Source organism: Dermacentor albipictus, chromosome 2, assembly GCF_038994185.2.
Source record: "Dermacentor albipictus isolate Rhodes 1998 colony chromosome 2, USDA_Dalb.pri_finalv2, whole genome shotgun sequence".
NCBI lineage: Eukaryota > Metazoa > Arthropoda > Arachnida > Ixodida > Ixodidae > Dermacentor > Dermacentor albipictus.
The window spans coordinates 154410205-154429340 of record NC_091822.1 but is presented as its reverse complement, the minus strand read 5'-3'; the positions used below and the strand labels follow the sequence as shown (position 1 = coordinate 154429340).

The 19136-nt window shown below is 48.3% G+C and overlaps 1 protein-coding gene across 2 annotated transcripts in view; it reads right to left on the bottom strand.

Moving 5' to 3' along the window:
* f (espin protein forked) overlaps positions 1-19136 on the bottom strand; it is a 412459-nt gene that overhangs the window by 193849 nt on the left and 199474 nt on the right. For both annotated transcript variants that reach the window (XM_070534112.1, XM_065448542.1), the window contains exon 2: positions 17701-17886. In XM_070534112.1, the coding sequence (XP_070390213.1) occupies positions 17701-17886 (186 nt within the window). The remainder of the gene's footprint in view (positions 1-17700; positions 17887-19136) is intronic.

The following is a 19136-nucleotide window of genomic DNA, read 5'->3' as shown; positions in this document are numbered from 1 at the left end:
AGTCACGAACAGCTTCACTGTAAAATTCAAACTGAAAGGTGTTTCAAAGGGACATAATAAGGAACGCGTAAAAAAAAAGAAAAAGCGTTTCCCTTGGTCAAAGCCACTTATGCATAAGAGAACGGTGAAATGGGCTAGTTGGAACTGATTCATAATTACTACAGCGCCAGCAACGAAGACGAAGCAGATACGCGAAATTGGACAATCACTCGCATCTGGGCGCGCATTGTAAGAGCTACTCTTGCCAAGCACCGTTCGATCGAGCACAAGTAACATTCCGACCCGAATCATTTGCTTAGTGGCTGTGGTGTTGGGCTGCTAAGCACGAGGTCCCGGGATCGAATCTGGGACACGGCGGCCGCATTTTCGATGGGGGCGAGAAAGCGAAAACACCCGTGCATTTTAAGGCACGTTAAAAAAACCCAGGCAGCCGAAAATTTACGGAGTCGTCGCCCCCCTCCACCCCCCCCCCCCCCCCTGCAGCGGCTTGCCACATAATCAGATCGTAGTTTCGGTGCGTAATTCAGTAATGTTCCGTCCCAAAGATGTGATAGGACGGGAAATAATGCAGCACCTCGTATAAACAAAAAGTTACAGTCACGTTTCACTTCGTGAGCGCGGGTTACGCACAAGGCTAAGGACGCGGACAGCATGAGCAGCTGCTTCCGATTATGTTTGCTCCGAACCACAAATGGAACGGGATCGAACGTGGCGATTCTCTTCCTCCTCCGGCGCTCACTTTCCTCGCGGCGACAGACATAATTTCGATGATTTGACAGACTTCACTTGCGCGTGAAGAAAAAAACTTAAATCGCCGGATCCCACGCATTGTGGGAATCCATATAAACCAAACTTCTTATGCTCTCTGCTTTGATTGGCGTAATAAGCGGCGACGTTAGCGGCGAATGTGTAATTTCTTCAACGTGTACTCCAATACGACAGTGACGAGTTGATGGTTCACGTTACCTTACGTCCACCACTGGTGTTTTGTCTGCGTGGTCCGCAGAACGCACAGGGAGACGTGCTCGCTTGAGGCATTGTTGTGCCTCATTATTCATAATGTCTGAAAGGGTTGAGCGTTATCATTGCCTCTCATGGCACATCGCATCGTGGCGGAAGTGTTGAATATTAATTGAAATATGGGGCTGTACATGACTCAATTAATATCATTCGTATGTATACATTATGCACACACAATCGCGGTTTGCGCCACGCTTCGCTGCGCAGGGAAGACGCTCCTGTTCCGCGCGACGCTTCTTTCAGGCCTGGATATCATCGATGCCGAGTGCACGCTTTGGAGTCATTTTGCAGGCGACGGTTTACGCGCTTCTCCTGCATGCGTGACCAGCACGCTGCGCAGAAGCGAGCTACAAGCGCTCTCTTCAGGCTATGAACGATTCTCATGTGCGCGCTATATCACAGCCCACCAGGCAACTTCCACGGCCCAGCACCTGCATTTTTGCCGCATAGTAAAGCAAGCACAGCACGTGCGATATGCGCAATCTGCGCATCTCGACCCGCGACGGCGCTGGCCGCGATGCGAGAAGCCGAACGCCATCTGGTGGCGTCGCATGAAACCCAGTGGCACGCGTGGTAAGATCATAGCAGCAGCAGCGCCCGGAAAGTCGGGAGAAGAAGCAGAGAAGGGTTCGCTTTAATAAAGATGTAAGCGAGTCAGTTAGTATTCCTAGGCGCTCAAGACGTGCGTGTACTTTTCGTTAAATGGGGTTTCAGCAAGAGACCCCCCTATGCTGACCACAAGGACAGATGTATTGCATCAAAAGAGACCATTTCAGGCATATTTACCTTGCTTGTTGATTTTTTATACTAAAGTACATTAAGTAATAATAAAAATGAATATCGTTAACATCTCTACGTTAATTTTTCTTGCACTCAAAATAAGGTATGAAGAAGAAATTTCCAGACCACCCAGAGCAGGTGCGGGGGCTTTTCAAGGTGTCGTATAATAACACTGTGCACATATTCGGCTCCATTGCAGATATCGTCGTTCGTCACGAGTTGTGGCTCATAGCATTTTCTGATCCTTCTTGTTAGTTAGCGAAGGAAGCACGAGTTGCGCGCCTTGGTCATACGTATAGGTGGTTGTTCTACGGTAGTTAGCGAACCAGGATATTGCGGGGAACCCCCGAACGCAGGAATGCGTGGACAAAAATCTATCGTTCGACACGTAAGATACATGAAAGCGAAGCTGTATAAGCGACTTCTCACACTCTTCCCAAGTACTGAGGGTCTGTCTGTTATCAGTTCTGATCACGTTTCAACAACCGACGACGACTGCGCGCTATCACCGTCTCCGTGGTCATACGGTCGTTCCGGGGCTCCCACGCCGACGGCATTGCTGAACAACGCCACGACCGTTCACTGACGCAGCCGCACGCAGAGTCTCCCGAGACCTCTAACGTGGAGGCGCTGAAATGCGACGGGAGAAGCAACAATTACGCATAGTTGGAAAAAGAAAAAACAAAAATGGTAGGCGATCCTAATCTTTGACTTGGGTATTTCTCGGTGGCACTCGCACCTCGGCATTTTTGTTCTTTAGGTTAACTTTAGGCAAACGCAACGCACGAACCTAACTCGGAAGTTTTCCCTTAAATGACCGGTTAAATATCAGGCTACATTTCCTGTGTAACGTCATTACTTTCTACTTCGCGGTTTCCAGGAATTTCGCCAACGTCGTGTTCACGTGGTGGGTTTCCAAAGTCTATGACTCCGTGTTTTGGCGAGCGGTAATCAGTGAGTTCTAACTTATGCTAATTATTCCAAACACTTCATTAACTGATCTTGTCCCTGAACTTATGCTCTTATATCATATGTATAACGAAAACTGTGGATTTCGTACTGTACAGTTTTTTTTTTCTGATCTATCTTGAATTCCGTCCCCGGTCGTCGGAGTGATTTCTAGTTAGTTTTAATTATTCCAGAGACTTCAGTAACTCAACTCGCCAATAAACTTAAGCTCTGATGTCGTATCTATAATTAAACCCATGAATTTTGTACTTTACTATTTTTGTCTTATTTATTTTTACTTTCTTTCTCGGTTGTCTCAGGTGGTGAACCGGAAGTGTTGCGCCAGAAACAAGAATGTCACTCGACGCTCGTCCCACTAAATACACCTCGCGATTACAGTGAGGTGTACACACACACAGGTTACACATTACAGTGAGGTACACTCAAGGTAAGCTTTGTTTTATAACACTGAATAATTACGTTTTAAAGCTGACTCTTAGTGACGGCTCCCGGCCCAGCTGCCCTGGCATCATTACGGCGTCAACTGTTCCCACCGTTAATTGAGCACTACTGCGCAGTCGTCGTCACACCGTGTTCATCGTGCCGTCGTCGTGCCCGCTTGTGCGAAGCTGCGGCGAGGATGACGCAATTATCGCAACGTATTGAAGACGACCGCGTCACAATATTTGAATTACTACGGCAAAATGACGGCCATGGAACGACCACGGCAAAATGACCGCGGTTCTGTGACTCCCGCGTAATGATGACGACTGTAAGATGGCGGTGTGGTGGTGAGGATACGACAACGCAAGTGGCAGCGACAGAGTGAAGGCTGCGGAAGAATGACGTCATGAAGGCAACAATGGCGTGTTGTTGTGCGAGCCCTACGCGGATCCAGCGGGGGTTGCCCGGAAGTACTGCACCTATCAAAAGAACACGTCATTTTAACATAACTCTCAAATTATCTGCGTGAATAAAGATATCGATAAAATATGCAGCAGCGACGTCAAGTCACTCCAGTCGCATCAAACGAAACCACAATCGGCCTGTACATTAGCTGGCTCACCGGCGACTCCAAAATCGAATACAAGCGTTAATTGAAACGCGTACTGAAAGAAAAAAAAAACAATCTTTGTAAGCGTGATCGCAAATACGCGACACCTAGGCGCCGTTGCGCATATAACGAACTGGTCGAGTCACTTAGCTCTGCCGCAGCCAGGAAGCGGTCGGGCTTTCCAAACCTCCAATCATCGTGCGACTGCATAACATGCACTGTAGAGCCTGGAATTGCCAAGAGGCGCCGTTCTCATTTCTTGCGACTCGCGTCTCAATTTGCGCCGATAACGCCTATGCCTAAGACAAGTCTCGCGAATGTTTCGCGGGACCGAAATGTCCTGTGCGTTAATACTTTGCGCTTCGACGAAGCAGCGGGCGGTGACCGAGGGGAGGAACGATTATAGGGCATACGCTTAACACACACACACACACACACACACACACACACACACACACACACACACACACACACACACACATATATATATATATATATATATATATATATATATATATATATATATATATATATATATATATATATATATATATATATATATAATGGTTTAGTTACCTGCGCGCATGACCGCATTACTTTAATCTTGTACCTCGAGATAGTGAGTTCGATACTGATCGCTTTTTTTTTTGCTACTCTTTTCGTTCGCGCCCAAGTATTCGGCCAACACGGTGCCGAGCTGTGCAGTAGGTTTTGTCGAAGCGGAACGTAGCACGGCGTTCGCTTTCTCATTTATGCGTGCCCGTTTAGAAGCGATAGCGACAAAAGTATTAAGGTGTGGGACAGCACTTAAGACTCGCTCTGCCGTTTCTTACGGCATTTGTACCGTCGAACGCACGCGCCCGAGTTCCTTCCGTTTTGCGGCTGGCCTCGACGCATGTCGAAGTCTGGTGCGCCGTATCTCGATCCGGTGCCGCGAGGCCTACACCAGGGTCTCGCAGCGGCCGCCTTGACCATTAGTCCGAGTCGCACGTTAATTGCACCGAGGCATGGAGAAAATAAAAATGGCTGTGGCTTAGCTAAGGTTTAGCCCAGGATGCGAAGCACACTAGCCTTTATTTTAGTTGTTGAACCACTGTTTAGCCTGGTGAACTGCTGTTGCTTGGCTATATTTGGTTCGGCTAGACGAAGAAACAACTCGTGCAGGCGAGCGCACGAGCTGAGACCCGGCTATGTAGCTACGCGGCCGCAAGCGAGCGCACGAGTTGAGCCTCCGCTTTTGCAGCTGTTATGGCGTCACACGGTAGCTATACGCGGCCGCGCGCGGCGTAGCAAGGAAGAGCGTGGTTGTGCGGCTAGTATGCTTCGCATAAAAATGGAAGAACTCCCTCAGTGCGGCTCGAATTTGAATATTTTCCGAGGGCAGGTGCGTATGCACCAACTGCAAGCCGCGAGAAGCCCGCGTGCAGTCGCATTAGGCATTTGTGCGGCCAGTTCGTGCGTCGGGGTCAAAGTCCAAGCGATCCACGCGCTGTCACAAACGGGTTGGCCATTCGGCGAAGCGTGGACCGACCGGCGAATTTCTGATAATATTTGGCGCGCTGGAAACGGGATGTTAGGCGCTGAACCGTCAAAAACGACAGTATATATCACCTGTCGTTTCGACGCACATTGCGGTATTTTCTATACCGACTGACGACGCCAAGCCCCAGGATGGGGAAAAAAAGGTCTATTACGAAGGCTTAAAGTGTGAGATGACCGTTACTGTAGTTTAGAGGGGTATTGTGCGAAGGTAAAGTAAGCTTCTCACTCAATTAGTTTACTTCTGCATAACAGAGAGAGAGAGAGAATGAAGAGGAAAGGCAGGGAGGTTAACCAGATATGAGTCTCCGGTTTGCTACCCTACACTGGGGATGGGGGATAGGGGCTAGAAAGATGACAGAGAGGAAAACGCAAAAAAAAAAAGGAACGCGCACACATGGAGACACACACAAAAAAGGCGTTCCAGTTAAAGTCGTTCAAACAGGCCGGTAGATCGCAAGAAGCGCAAAAGCGCTTGCACGGCCTTCTTCTGTGACGGTAGGTCCTTTCGATGTTGCAGAATTCTTTTTTTCGGATAGCGGTTAAGCTGAGTATTGACTGTCACACCTGGAATGTTTACAATATCTGGCGGAGTTCGCGGATATATATATATAGTCCGGACACTTACGATGAATGTTTATGATCCGTGCTATGGTTGCACGTGAAATTGCTCTCCCGTGCTCAGTCTCCTGTTAAAGGAATGTACAAGTACACAAAAAAAAGAGAAATACATTGCCGACGAAACTCGTGTTTAGCCGCAAGCAATGCTGATCAGATGATGTCATTTACTTTCCGTCTAATGGCGCGAAGAGATAGCCAAATAAAGTGAGAGGAACAAAGCGCTCGCGAATAATCCATAGTTTAGCAGGCAACTCATTGCAGAGAAACCCGTTTCTTCACACGCCGAGGCCAGCTGGTCAGTCTTGGATTTCCATAAGTGAACTTCCGACCCCTAAATCCATTCGTATTGACCCCAACGCTTACACGCTCGGCGCCGAGATGATCGAAAAAGCTGTTCGCGCTCAATTTGTCGACGCGACGCAAACGTAGCCGTGCGCATACACAAGCGTGACCAAGTCGTGCAGCTTGTAGAGACCGCGTGGGGCCAGGAATTAATGTCTCTCTCCCTAAATGCAAATTTTCCATTACCTGATACTAAAGAAAAGCGCTATCCGGTGATCAGACGAGCACTCTCAAGATTACATGCAGAACGCCACAACGAAGACGGGGCACTTTTTATCAGACAAGCAACGAATCGAACACCCTTCCGACACCCGTGTAAGCTCCACCGTATCTTCGACTCGGTGACGAGTCGATGGGGATTCATCTTTCGACCACGTATATAGGCGTGCAACCGTGGACGCAGCGGCAAGGAAACCGAGAGCAACTTTCTTGTCCCTGTTGCTTCCGCGTTTCCTACACGCTTAGCATAATTCTATAACGCGTGACGAGGCATACGCGTTCACGTTACGGCAGTCGCTCGTTACGTCAGAAGGAATGACGGAATGGTACAAACTCTCAAAAATCGTCATCAGTGTTACTGTAAGCCACTGTGTGCGACGACGTAGCATATGCCTGTACGCGCCATCGACACTTACGCGCCTACCCGCCGTGGTTGCTGAGTGGCTATGGTGTTAGGCTGCTGAGCACGAGGCCGCGGGATCGAATCCCGGCCACGGCGGCCGCACTTAGATGGGGGCGAAATGCGAAAACATCCGTGTACTTAGATTTTAGGTGCACGTTAAAGAACCCCAGGTGGTCGAAATTTCCGGAGTCCTCCACTACGGCGTGCCTCATAATCAGAAAGTGGTTTTGGCACGTAAAACCCAATAATTCTTTCTTACACTTACGCGCCCGTGTACTTAATGTCATGGGTACCGACATGACGCAACAGCCGGGTCAAGTCATCTCGCGCACTGCAGCGTACGTTACCGCAGATATGATCGCGAACGTCAGGTAACCAGCCTCACAGCTCGAGCTTGGCGTTGCGAGTAACATGACCGGTAAGTGCATTAGGAGCGGCTGCCTGTGCACAAACGTGACCGCTTGTCAAACATCCGCGCGGGAAGACAAAGAACCCCATTGTCCGATCCCTTGTATAGCTTTGCTTACCCTTCGCGCGAACGTTTGTCATGGCTCGCCAATGAAATATACTCCATCGACAAGAGGTGAGGCCCTCTTCGTTATCTGATACGTGTACGGCTCGGGACTCTTACCGTCGATGGTGCCTCTACGCGTGCGGCCTGTATACCATATTGCGAAATACTCGAGCGTAACGGGCGGCCTCGTGGTTCCGATTCTCCGAAAACGAACAACTCCGCCCCTAATGGCTTCAGAGACTCCGAATTTTGTTTCCGTTTGGATTTTTTTCTTCTTCAGCAGTACGGCGTATATGCAATGGATTGTTTTAATCGATACGTACAGTGCAGAATAGAGATATAAGGCAGGGAGTAAAAAATAATACAAAAAAGAAGTATCGCCTGCACACGAAATATCGTGCACAGATGAGCCAGTGATATATTTGTTATTCCAGGGGAAAATATTTCTGAAAGCTAAGGTGTGTGCTACGTGTCTCTACAGTCATTCTAAACAAGGCAGATGTTCGCAGGAAGATGGAGGATTGAAGCGATGTGAAATCGTCGAACAAGGAACCTCGCTGAAGCCAACGTTTCGACTTGTCCCCTTGTCAAAATGTTGGCGTCGGCTACGTACCTCGTTTGATCACTGCTCATCACTTCCAGCACTTCTAGCTAGTCAAGGAACTTCTGAATGAAGCAACGGTGTCTGCTAAAGTTAAAGAAACGTGTACACAACCGAGAGATATACACCACGTGCACCCTTTTTTTGTTCCGTTTCTCTCGTATTCGCGTGTAACGCAAGAGGCCAGTCTTTCCGCTGCCAAATGCACTGTTATATGGCGCCGGTACGCCCAACGGCAAACCCTAGTCGAGCCTGCTTCGCAGTACTTGCAAAATCACAGAGAAGAAGGAAAGACATCTATATAGAGGGACGTCCGGTTTGCCAGGAGAAAGAGCTAGCCAAGTGGAGGTGGGGAAGTGCTGAAGACCAGTGCACATCAGTTTCCAAAAAGTCTCGAATACCTTCATGAAAAAAACAAATTGAGTGACAATGTGTGTGATTGTGCGTCATGCGGTGCATGTCCTATAGCACTGTTACATAATTTACACCCTTAAAAGTAAGAAAAGGCTGTAGATGTGTCTATAACTCCCACCCATAGGGTGTCCTTTGTGCAAATAACACCCTAAGGGTGTGAGTTATAGACACATATATACCCTTTTTCACTTTAAGGGGTGTAAAATATTTTACAGTGTAGCTTGTGTCCCAGTTTCAACGGGCACGTGTATTTCTGTAGGGCGTGCGTGTGTGCGCGCGAAGTGGGCGTATATGTGCGCAGGCGCCCGGATCTCGTAGATTCGAGCACAACAAACAACGTTCAGCGAGTCGCGCCACGCGCCTCCGAGATCCGTTACGCAACTCGAGAAACTGACACGGGCGTGCGCATCCCCTTGCTCGAAGTGCGTTATACCCGTGCAGTAACAAGCCCGTTTCGCAGAGCCGCGCACTCCGACCACGCGGTCCGCCGTGGAACTCCGCTGGAAGGCTCCTCCATAAGGGCGCCCCCATATAAGCAGCTCAACGCCGTTACGGTCCACCGCATCGCTAACGGGGCGAGAACGCGACGACAAGAGGCGCGTCATTCCGCACGCTTCCTCGCACGGTGTCGTTTCGTTGTGACACAGTGCAACAGAGCACCACTGACATATAGCGTCACTCTCAGCCGCTTAAGTTTGCCACGTGAGGCTTGACGACGCAGGCCAGTCGGCGATGCACCTCTATTACAATTTGTCGTCGTGTTTTGTTTTCGTTCGACCTAACATACGCGACACTAAAAGGAAACGGCTTGCTACTTGCGAAAGCGCAAACGCAAAGGTTATTTTAGAGGAACGCGGGCGAATAACATTCTAAGACGTCCTAAAGAAGAAGCAGCGCTGGACTGAGGAACGGTAGTAGTGCCAGGTGATGTCCTGGCTTGCTGGTTTACGGTTGGCTAGCTTGCCCGCCGCAGTATACCGTGTGTTCTTTGCAAATCAGCCGTATACGCATATTCATTGAAAATTCATTACTCCTGGCTTCTTTTACAGCTTTGGTGAATTTCTCGTCAACATAGATATTTCATGTTCGTTACAATGAGTCCCCAAACTAAGGGCCCGACATAAACAGAGCATTTCTCTTCGATAACTATTTGCCCTTGGCCAGTAACTTGCCTATCAGCGAGTCGTTCTTAGCCCTTAAAGCTCGTGAATGTTTCCTTTTAGTGTCGTGTATGTTAGGTCTGTATGACTAAGCTGCATCTGTGCAGCTTAGTCAAGCTGCTGCAGCTTTTTTCTGTGGCCCCCTATTTTCGAAGTAACAATGTATTGTTTGCGGCGGAAATAAAACTTGATTGAGTGATTGATTGAAAATTAGGCGCATTCCAGTAGCGTTATAGTAAACACTCATACGATTAGCGAATATATATATATATATATATATATATATATATATATATATATATATATATATATATATATATATATATATATATATATATATATATATATATATATATATATATATAATAGAGAGTAATTGCAAAGCACGGAGTTCGACAAGCAGTGGTAATGCGTTTGATAGAAATCTGGCACCCTTTAGGATAAGATAACGTGCCGGAAGGGTAGAGAAGCGCAGTCGAAGATGGCATTTCGGACTTCACACATTCGCGCGTGCAGAGCAGGGATGACTGTAGGTCCTCGGCAAGGGCACTGCGCTGGCCACCTGGTTAGGCTGATGACGATTTTGACAAACCGCGGTATAGTTACCCTAAATAAGGAAGTCTGAAAAAAAAAATAAACGGACGAGGCTTGCTAAATACGAAACGAGTTTGCATTCTGAATGACACACAGTACATTCGGGCAAGCGCGATAGAAAATCCCCGTTGACAGAGATTATTATTATTATTATTATTATTATTATTATTATTATTATTATTATTATTATTATTATTTTAGTGGATAACGCGCGTAAGGGCAGGGAAGACTAGCGGTTTGTTGATACAAGCGTGAGGCGGGCAAAATGCTGCGCACGCGCAGTGCAGGATGCGTTGCGGTCATATGAACACGTACGTCTATCCACTGCATGCACAGAGGAAAGACGGAAGAAGAGGACCTTGGCTACGCGCCCAAGCGGTGGCGGTCGCCACTGTTGCATGCATAAAGGTGTGCGTGAGTGCGGACAGTCTGTCTGGGCCGCATGAATAGACATGGCACGACACCGCGCGGCCTATCATTAGGCACACCCGGGTGGTTTCGCCCTCTTCCCTTCTTTTTTTTTCATTCCCCGCGTCTGGACACGCCATCACCCCGCCCATTTTTCCTTTACATCTCTCGCTGAAACGTGCATTGCCGCCTCGGATCCTTCACGGCATCGACGCAAGGTGCTTGTGTGCGTGTGTTTGCGCACGGGCAGATGCGCGCGCGAGTACCGATCACCTTGAAACACTTTGCGCTTTTTTTTCTTTTTGTTCTTCCTTCGTCTTTTTTTTTCTTGTTGTTGTCTTCTTTGTCGTCGCCTTGTTGTCTCCTTTTTCGCGAGAGAGCGCGGGAATGCGCGTTCGCGCCGCGTGCGTGTGCTGAGCTCGGCGACTTTCCGCTGGGAGGAATTTGTCGCATCCTCGCCGTTCGCGCTGACAGAGAGAAAAAAAGAGTGTAGCTTGTATAATGAGGCCAATTCTGTTTTCCTCCACTGTTGAGGACGGAGAGTGGTGATAAGGAACTCCCTAGAATAGAGAATTGTATCGGAGAAGCGTGCGCAGTGCGTCCTAAACCAGCCGGGATGTCAAATGTATGTATGTATGTATGTATGTATGTATGTATGTATGTATGTATGTATGTATGTATGTATGTATGTATGTATGTATGTATGTATGTATGTATGTATGTATGTATGTATGTATGTATGTATGTATGTATGTATCTATGTATGTATGTATGTATGTATGTATGTATGTATGTATGTATGTATGTATGTATGTATGTATGTATGTATGTATGTATGTGCACGCCAGCAGCTACGATCGCGGGATCGATTCCAGACCTAGGCGGGCGCATCTTCATCGGGACGAAGCGCAGTAAGCGCTCGTGCACTTAGAGATTTGGGCGGCGCACGTTAAAGAAGCCTCGGGTGTTCAAAATTAAGTCGGAAGCCTCTTTCACTACGGCGTCCCTCAAATAGCTCCAGTGTTGCTTTGAGACGTCAAGTCCCGCGAGTCAATCAAATCAATGCGTATGCACGTAACGTGTTTCGCAGCGCGAACCCATTGCACCCTGACTAACGTACCGCGGTGCGATGGGCATCCATGCGTGACGGAAGCTACAGTGGTGACCTGAGGGATCGTCGCAGCAAATCATCGAGCGCCATCTCTACGCCGACGGGCCTATAAAAAAGACGTGACGGTTCGGATAAACACTTTGGTTTACGTAGCATACCTGCGACGAGTGCACGCAACGTTCAGTACCAACGCATACTCCACGGTCCATTGATAGTTGTCGTGCATGGATGCTTCACTTTACTGAAATATGACTACGTGGTTTATATAATAAATGGCGGCACCGTTAGTCCACGTGCTCGAAATGAACGGCTCCTAGCGCAACTGTCTACAGAACACAGAAGATGTGTGTTCGCGGGGAGGCGCTTTGCTTCACCTGACTCATAGATATGGCTGGTGCGAGGCGGCTTGTTTGGAACGTGCGTTAAGTGCACACTGGGCATGCTGCCGCTGCTCAATGCACAGCACATTCTGCTCGTGTACGCAAGGCTAACCGAAGCAGTCGCCGAGCAGCAAAAAAGAATCGGAGGCGCACCTCTTATCACTAACGGGAATCGTGGCCTATGGGCCATCTTCACTGCACATCGAAGATACGAGAGCAGCTATATAGCAACGGGTGCGCCAGTCGCGTCAGAGAAGCGAATAGCCTCGTATACCTAAGCATAGGCTGCAGGGGTCGCTGCGCTCCCGCTGTCAGCACAACAGCTCAGGTAAAGTGCACGGTGACTGTGCAGAGGTACAAACTCGTCGGCGACGAACGAAGTACCATGCAGCAGTGCTTCGAGACACACATGACTGGCCTGTGTATCGTGCCTGCCATGGATGCATCTTTTGGAGCTACGAAGAAATGAATACGAGGGTCGGCGCGTGGCGGTTTTTTTTTTTCATCTCTCAGCTACAGCTAGTTTCCTTACTTTTTTTTCCAGCACACAATCGCACGGATCACGCATTATCGCGTCGGATGACTGCACCATGTCCTACCCCAACCAATCGGCGCCGTTCATATATGAGGACGAGGGCCACCTAAACACACGCTACTTCGGTGCATTCTTAAGGAGATAAGAACATTTATGTTCTTATCTCCTTTATGTTCTTATCTTATTTATGTTCTTATCGCACGTGCGCATTGCGCACGTGCGAGGCAAACGCGCTCGGCATTGCACCACGCACATCGCGGGGGCAGCGAAGCCATTCTCTGCGGCTTGCACTGTAAAATAATTTACACCCTGAAAAGTGAAAAAGGGTGTAAATATGTCTATAACTCGCACCCTTAGGCTGTCCGTTATATAGATAACACCCGAAGAGTGTGAGTTATAGACATATTTACACCATTTTTCACTTTTTAGGGTGTAAATTATTTTACAGTGTTATCGCGTCCCATCAAGCAAACCGCGGCGAACACTGTGCTGTGCGCGCTCGGAGGGATCGCGCAGCTGGCATTACATGCAGGGTTCCGTGCAGCTCGTGTACACGTTGGCGGCCGCGCGTAACAGCGGCGTCGGTGCCGCGGAGAGCGCTCCGTTCGAGACGAGATGAGATTGCGCTCAAAGTTAAGAGCGCGCGGGATCGAGCGGCGCGAGAAATCGAAGGCATTAATATCTTGCCAAGGTAGCCCAGTTTCGAGCCGCCGGCGTCGAACGCACGCACGCGCTCCCTCCCTTTCCTTCTTCCCTCCCCCCCCCCCCCCACCAGATAAAAAGAAGGAGGCGCGTGTGCGTTATACGCGGTGAGGCGATAATAAGAGAAAAGCCGGGTTCACCTTAATGCGGCGCTCCAGTTGAAATATAAACTTCTATTCGCAGGCATTTGTATGCTCGGGCCCGAGCTTTGGCCCATTGCGGGAGGATCAGGGCAATGAAATGTCCACTACCTCGGCCGAAGAGTGTATCCGAATGTGTTTGTGGAGATGTAGGGAAGGGGATACACGGTACAGAACGCGAAAGAAAGAAAAATTAGAAAGACAGTGAGAGATCAAGCAGCTATGGGAGAAGCGCCACATAATTTTCAGCAGTATTCGGAAAGCTTTTCGCTCGCAACAACCGCCTGTCGTTGGCAGGCCATTTTTGCTGACGTAAGCTGACGTGTTCCGCGTGGTTGGCAGCGGCCAGTTCGTGCGCGTTCAAAGACACCGAGAGGTCAAAATTAGTCCGAGAACTCGGTTCCGCCGTCTCGATTCGGAAGCTATATATGCAGCTTCCGGAGGTTAAAGGTTGATTATATTATTTGAGTCGTAATAATTAGAAATTAGAAAAGACGGGGAAACAGAAAACATTAACAAAAAAAGCAGTTAATCACGAAATGTGCGATCACTATCTTTCGATCGTTATCTGCAGATCGAACAATGGTTGCCCATCAGCGGTCTGAGAGACGGACATGCAGCCACAAATTACGTCACAAGATGAAAGTTTCAGTGTCTCCAAGACCCACCCGAGTCTTTAACTCAGCTTCAGCTTACCTCCTCAAATGACGGTAAGCGTCACCGTTCAGTCACGCGTATTCCAAGCGTAACTTAGAAACTTCCCTATGCATGAGAACACCTTCCCGTTATAGACAACATCTTTGTTGGGTTTACGTTTACGTTATTTACGTTTAAGTTATAGCGACGCAAATGGAGAAAACTGAGACAGAGGAGTCCGTTTTCAGACAGCAGACAGAGCGTTTTTAAGATTCGTTAGTTTTCCACCACTCGCTCATATGAATGTGCAAGAGAGGACCTCCATATGTATTTTATACAAGACCTTTCAATATTCCAGACCAGTCCTTCTCTCCATTTCGTGTTCCGCAGGTTGCTATGCTACTCATGGAATGTTAAATTTACCCCTCAAAATTAAGTCTTAAACATAACTTTAGAGAGGCGTCCTGTATGACTTCGTTTCTGACACGTACGTGTAAACCAGCACGTTTCATGTTCGCGTTCTTCACTTTCATTAATATGCTTTATGTTCCTCATAACTTGTTAAAAGAGTGCATTTGTATTTTTTCTTAATAATGCGCTTCTTAATTTCTTGATCATGAAGGATACACGTATACGTTTACTACAGGCACTCCTCATATATATTTTTTTGTTTCTAGGGTCCCTGCTTTAAACGTTTATACTCTATTTGTCACAAAAGATTGATTGATTGATTGATTGATTGATTGATTGATTGATTGACTGACTGACTGACTGACTGACTGATTGATTGATTGATTATTGATTGATTAATTAATTGATTGATTGATTGATTGATTGATTGATTGATTGAAATTCTACCTCTACTCCGCAGAAAATGGAGGGAAGAAAGCTTCAACTGAAGCGCGGGCCAGTGCTTATGTAGCACGCCTTGGCCAATCCTGAGCTAAAGGTTTGTAACAATGTACACTCGATAGTGTGGATTCGATGGATTGGAGAGGTGTTTCTCAAGCGACTAATTTTTTCCCCTTTTGGCTGGTTCCCTATAGAAACCTGTTCTTTTTTCGTTTTTTTTTTTTTGGTTGCATGAAATACACTTCAACTTGAAGAATCGGTATCCCTTAGGAGCGTTGTTGAAAAGCAGCGGATTCTTCAGCCGGAAAGACGACGCTCTACTCTGTGGAATCGAGGAAGAGCTTTAAGTTTAGGCCCATCTGTGATTACTGGGGCTAATCAACATGCGTGAAATTACGAACTATCTTCATGCGCGCGCTGTGTATAAGTTGCAAGGTCGTTAAGAATTAATTCCATCTGCAGAGTTTGTCCTTTCTGCCTTGATTCCGGTTTTCGTTCTTCGCGACCCCGAAAACGCCACCGCCGAAGTTCCTCGCAAACGACCGCTGTCGTTGCGCAATGTCAGCCATGTCACCGTGTTAGTCCCGTCCACTCCATCAAGTGGAAGGAGTCTGCTGCGTCCCCCGTTTCTCTACGCACTCCGTCTCATCTACTCCGTATACAGGGCAGCGATAGCTATAAGGACTCTTGTCGGCTAATCCTGCAGTTGCGAAGAGTCGGCGTCAGGCAGAGGGTCAGATTACGGGGGGTCAATGAAGAAGCCCTTCTGGTTGTCTTTTTCTTATTCTGCTGACGCGGCTCGTAGCTTTCACTGCCCTGAGGAAGGGAAGAGCTAGGAGGGAGCATCGGTTGGCAACACGACTGCAACCATACGGATCTGCCCAACAGGTGATCTTCACGTCGGAGCAAGCGGTAGGTTCTAGTGCGCCCGCTCTGCAGGAAAAGCTATACAGCGGGACAGCCGAACAAACGCACATGGATTAACAACTACCAGGAACCACACATTTCCAACCAATACTCCCGAGTCTCGGAGGCCACGTGTAGGGCCTATACGGCGAGGGAAAACGCCAAGGGAATGGCTTCAGCGGCGAAATGTGCTTGCCGAGGCTATAGCTGCGCGACGTAAAACTGGGCCTCCTAGTTTTATTTCCTTCCTCCATGTTTCACTGCACGGTAGGGATTCGGTTATGTAGGTACAGCGCTAAGTTTCGCATTTCGTGTGTGCGGAGCGTACGTAACCTAACAGAGACCGCTTACAGACATTTACTTCGCGTGTAGCACCGAGCAGTAGCATTGTACATCCGGTGAGAAAGTGAGTCACCGACTCGCATAAGTTAAGCCGACCGTGCGCCGCGAGACAGTTAATTGTTTGCGCCACCTTTCTCTCGCTTTCTCCGCGTCCCTGGACCACCTAACGTCTTACTCGAGCCGGCGCTGGACGTTGACGCGTACGTCACCGCGCCACTGCGCACGGCCGCGACGTAAATGGAGTGGAACCTTTCCGATATGTCCATGAGGAGCGCAGCGGTAGCGCTTTTTTTTTTTCGTTACGTGAAGAGCGAAAGCCGCTGGAGCGGACGCGATTTGCCTTCTATCGACAGACGGCACGTTAATGACATGCAAGGCTTTTTCAAGGAAGCCTGTAAAGCAAGTCTCAGTGAAGGAGGGGGGGGGGGGGAGAAAAAAAGAAAAAAAAAGTTCACTGTCGATGTAGCGGTAAATGCGAGAGAAATGCCCTTAGCATTACGTCGCACCTCTTTGAGGTCCCGGAGACACGCACACACACATGCCCGCACGTGCGCGCAAAAGCCCGCACGCGTGCACGGAGCAAGAGAGAGAGAGAGAGAGAGAGTATGCGCGTGCACCCTGTATATCGGCAGTGATGCGTTTGAAGTGAGGTACGCTTAGTTTGCATTCGGTTCTTTCAAGTTATGGGGCGGCAGCAACCAGTTCGTACTTCGCATTTTTACTCGCGGCGATGTGTATAACCCTATTGGGGCAAGTTCGTCCAGGACTGTCTGCGCTATTCCAGAGACCACTTTGCCTTAGACCTAAGTGCATCGTTGGAAATGCGGACGCCATCTTAGGGTCGCAAGGGTCGTCTGTGAACCTTTACGCCAAGGAAGAAAAAGAAAGCCTGAATGAGGTCTTTCTTCCGAAGAACTTCACTTTGGCCTAGTTGGTATTTACTGCATATCATATTGACCGAAAATCAGACGGGGACAGAGGGAGAGAACACATAAACAGCACGGGCGGTAGCGGTAGGTCTTTCTTCTTTAATACGTTGTGAAACATAGTTCCAGCGCACAATTGATCAAGGACGAGGAGAGAAAGACAACACGAACGCCGGACTACAGTTGAACTTGCCCAACAAGTTCCTTTCAGGTCAGTTGCTCCCAGCCTTTTTTTTTTCCTTTTCCTGGGCATGGATTAAGCATCCCAACTGGGTACGTTACAATATATCTTAAAATACCCTGTAGAGTACTGGTTTCTGTTGAGTTTTTGGCAGGCCAAGTTTATTTAAAGTATGTTCATGTACCAAATTTTTTCAGGAGAATAAATGTTCGTTTTTTATTTTGTATTCTTTTCTTTTAGGTCTTCAAAACCGTTCATGTCTCACAATGCTAATCATAACCAACTAGCCCAGCTTTCCATACTTAGCGATATTCTTTAATACGTGTTCATTTTTTTTTTCTTTTCGCCAGCGTGCAGTGCGCGCGCACTTACCCGAGCTCCGGGCACGACTCGGTGAGCAGGACGACGCAGTCGAGGCACCCCTTGGCGGCCGCGTAGTGCAGCGCCAGGGCTCCCGTTCGGGACTGCAGCGACGCCACGGTGGGCGCCATGGGGCCCGGCACGCCGTTGCCGGCCGCCCGCAGCAGCAACCAGCGGAGAACGCGCCAGCGACCGTGCCTGCATGGTCGGGGAGGGAGGGAACGCGACGTCAGTACATGCACCCTCGTCAGGAGTCGTTTCGTGTATACTGTCACGGGGTATGGTGACATTATTCTCCGCTTGGTAACGACGTCCACGAACGAAACGGGCACACAAACGAGAAACGCGTAACGAACTGCGCAAGTCGAATGTCGTCTGCGTAGCCGTATGCCGTTAGGGCTAAAGCTCCCGCCTCAACTGCGCATGCGCTGTCAGCGATATACAGCCGAAGCCGGTGACGGCCGGTGGCCGAAGAGTGGTACAACGCTAAGCTAATATGCTTTGTTGATGATGGTATACACACAATGTACTCGCGCGAACCGCCTTTTGACAACCGTCGAAGAAGGGAGTGTTTGAATTCGGGCTTGAAAGGTACGTTGACGAAAACTAGTATTGTATTAGTTGTATTGTAAACTATTATTGAAAACTTGTTCAACAGCATTTTATCTACTTTGCATACACAGCAGATATAAACATATATAAAACATATGTATACATAAATTAACACAGAACACCACACCGACGGCAGAAATTCACCTGGAGACATCCGAGATAACGTTATCCAAGCTGTTCGAAGAAAAAAAAAGATACAAAAGAAACACCATGAACACGATGGGTCTTTAATATTCACGGTGTTCGGTCGTTAGACCTCTAACGACCGAGCACCGTAGGCTTTATCATTTTATCTTGCACTGTGTGTTTATTTTTTTACCTGTCGTTTTCTTTTCGTTGAACGGCTTGGCTAACGTTAGCTGGTACACACGGCGATGTTCCTATCGCAACGAAAAGCGCAAGAACAGATTGTTCGTAAGGTGACTCCAAATGTGGTGCGTTCGGAGCAAACTATGACAGGCTTCAATGCTCCACGCTGCATATCAAGGAACCTCTGCCGAATAGAACACGTTGGCTACGTGGCCCATCTCTCCCGAACATTGCTTCCTTAAGGTGCACTTGTAAATTTTTTTTTTTTTGTGTGTGTGTGTGTGTGTGTGTGTGTGTGTGTGTGTGTGTGTGTGTGTGTGTGTGTGTGTGTGTGTGTGTGCGTGTGTGCGTGTGTGTGCGCGTGTGTGTGTGTGTGTGTGAGGCTCACTCGAAACCAGATGGCGACATGGCCTGCATAGTTGGGTCTCGCGGCTTCCGATTAAGGCTATCACAACAGGAACCAGAATGGAAGCTTAAAGGGAAGCTGAAGCGGTTTTCAATTTCCATGAATTGCTGGGATTGGGAAG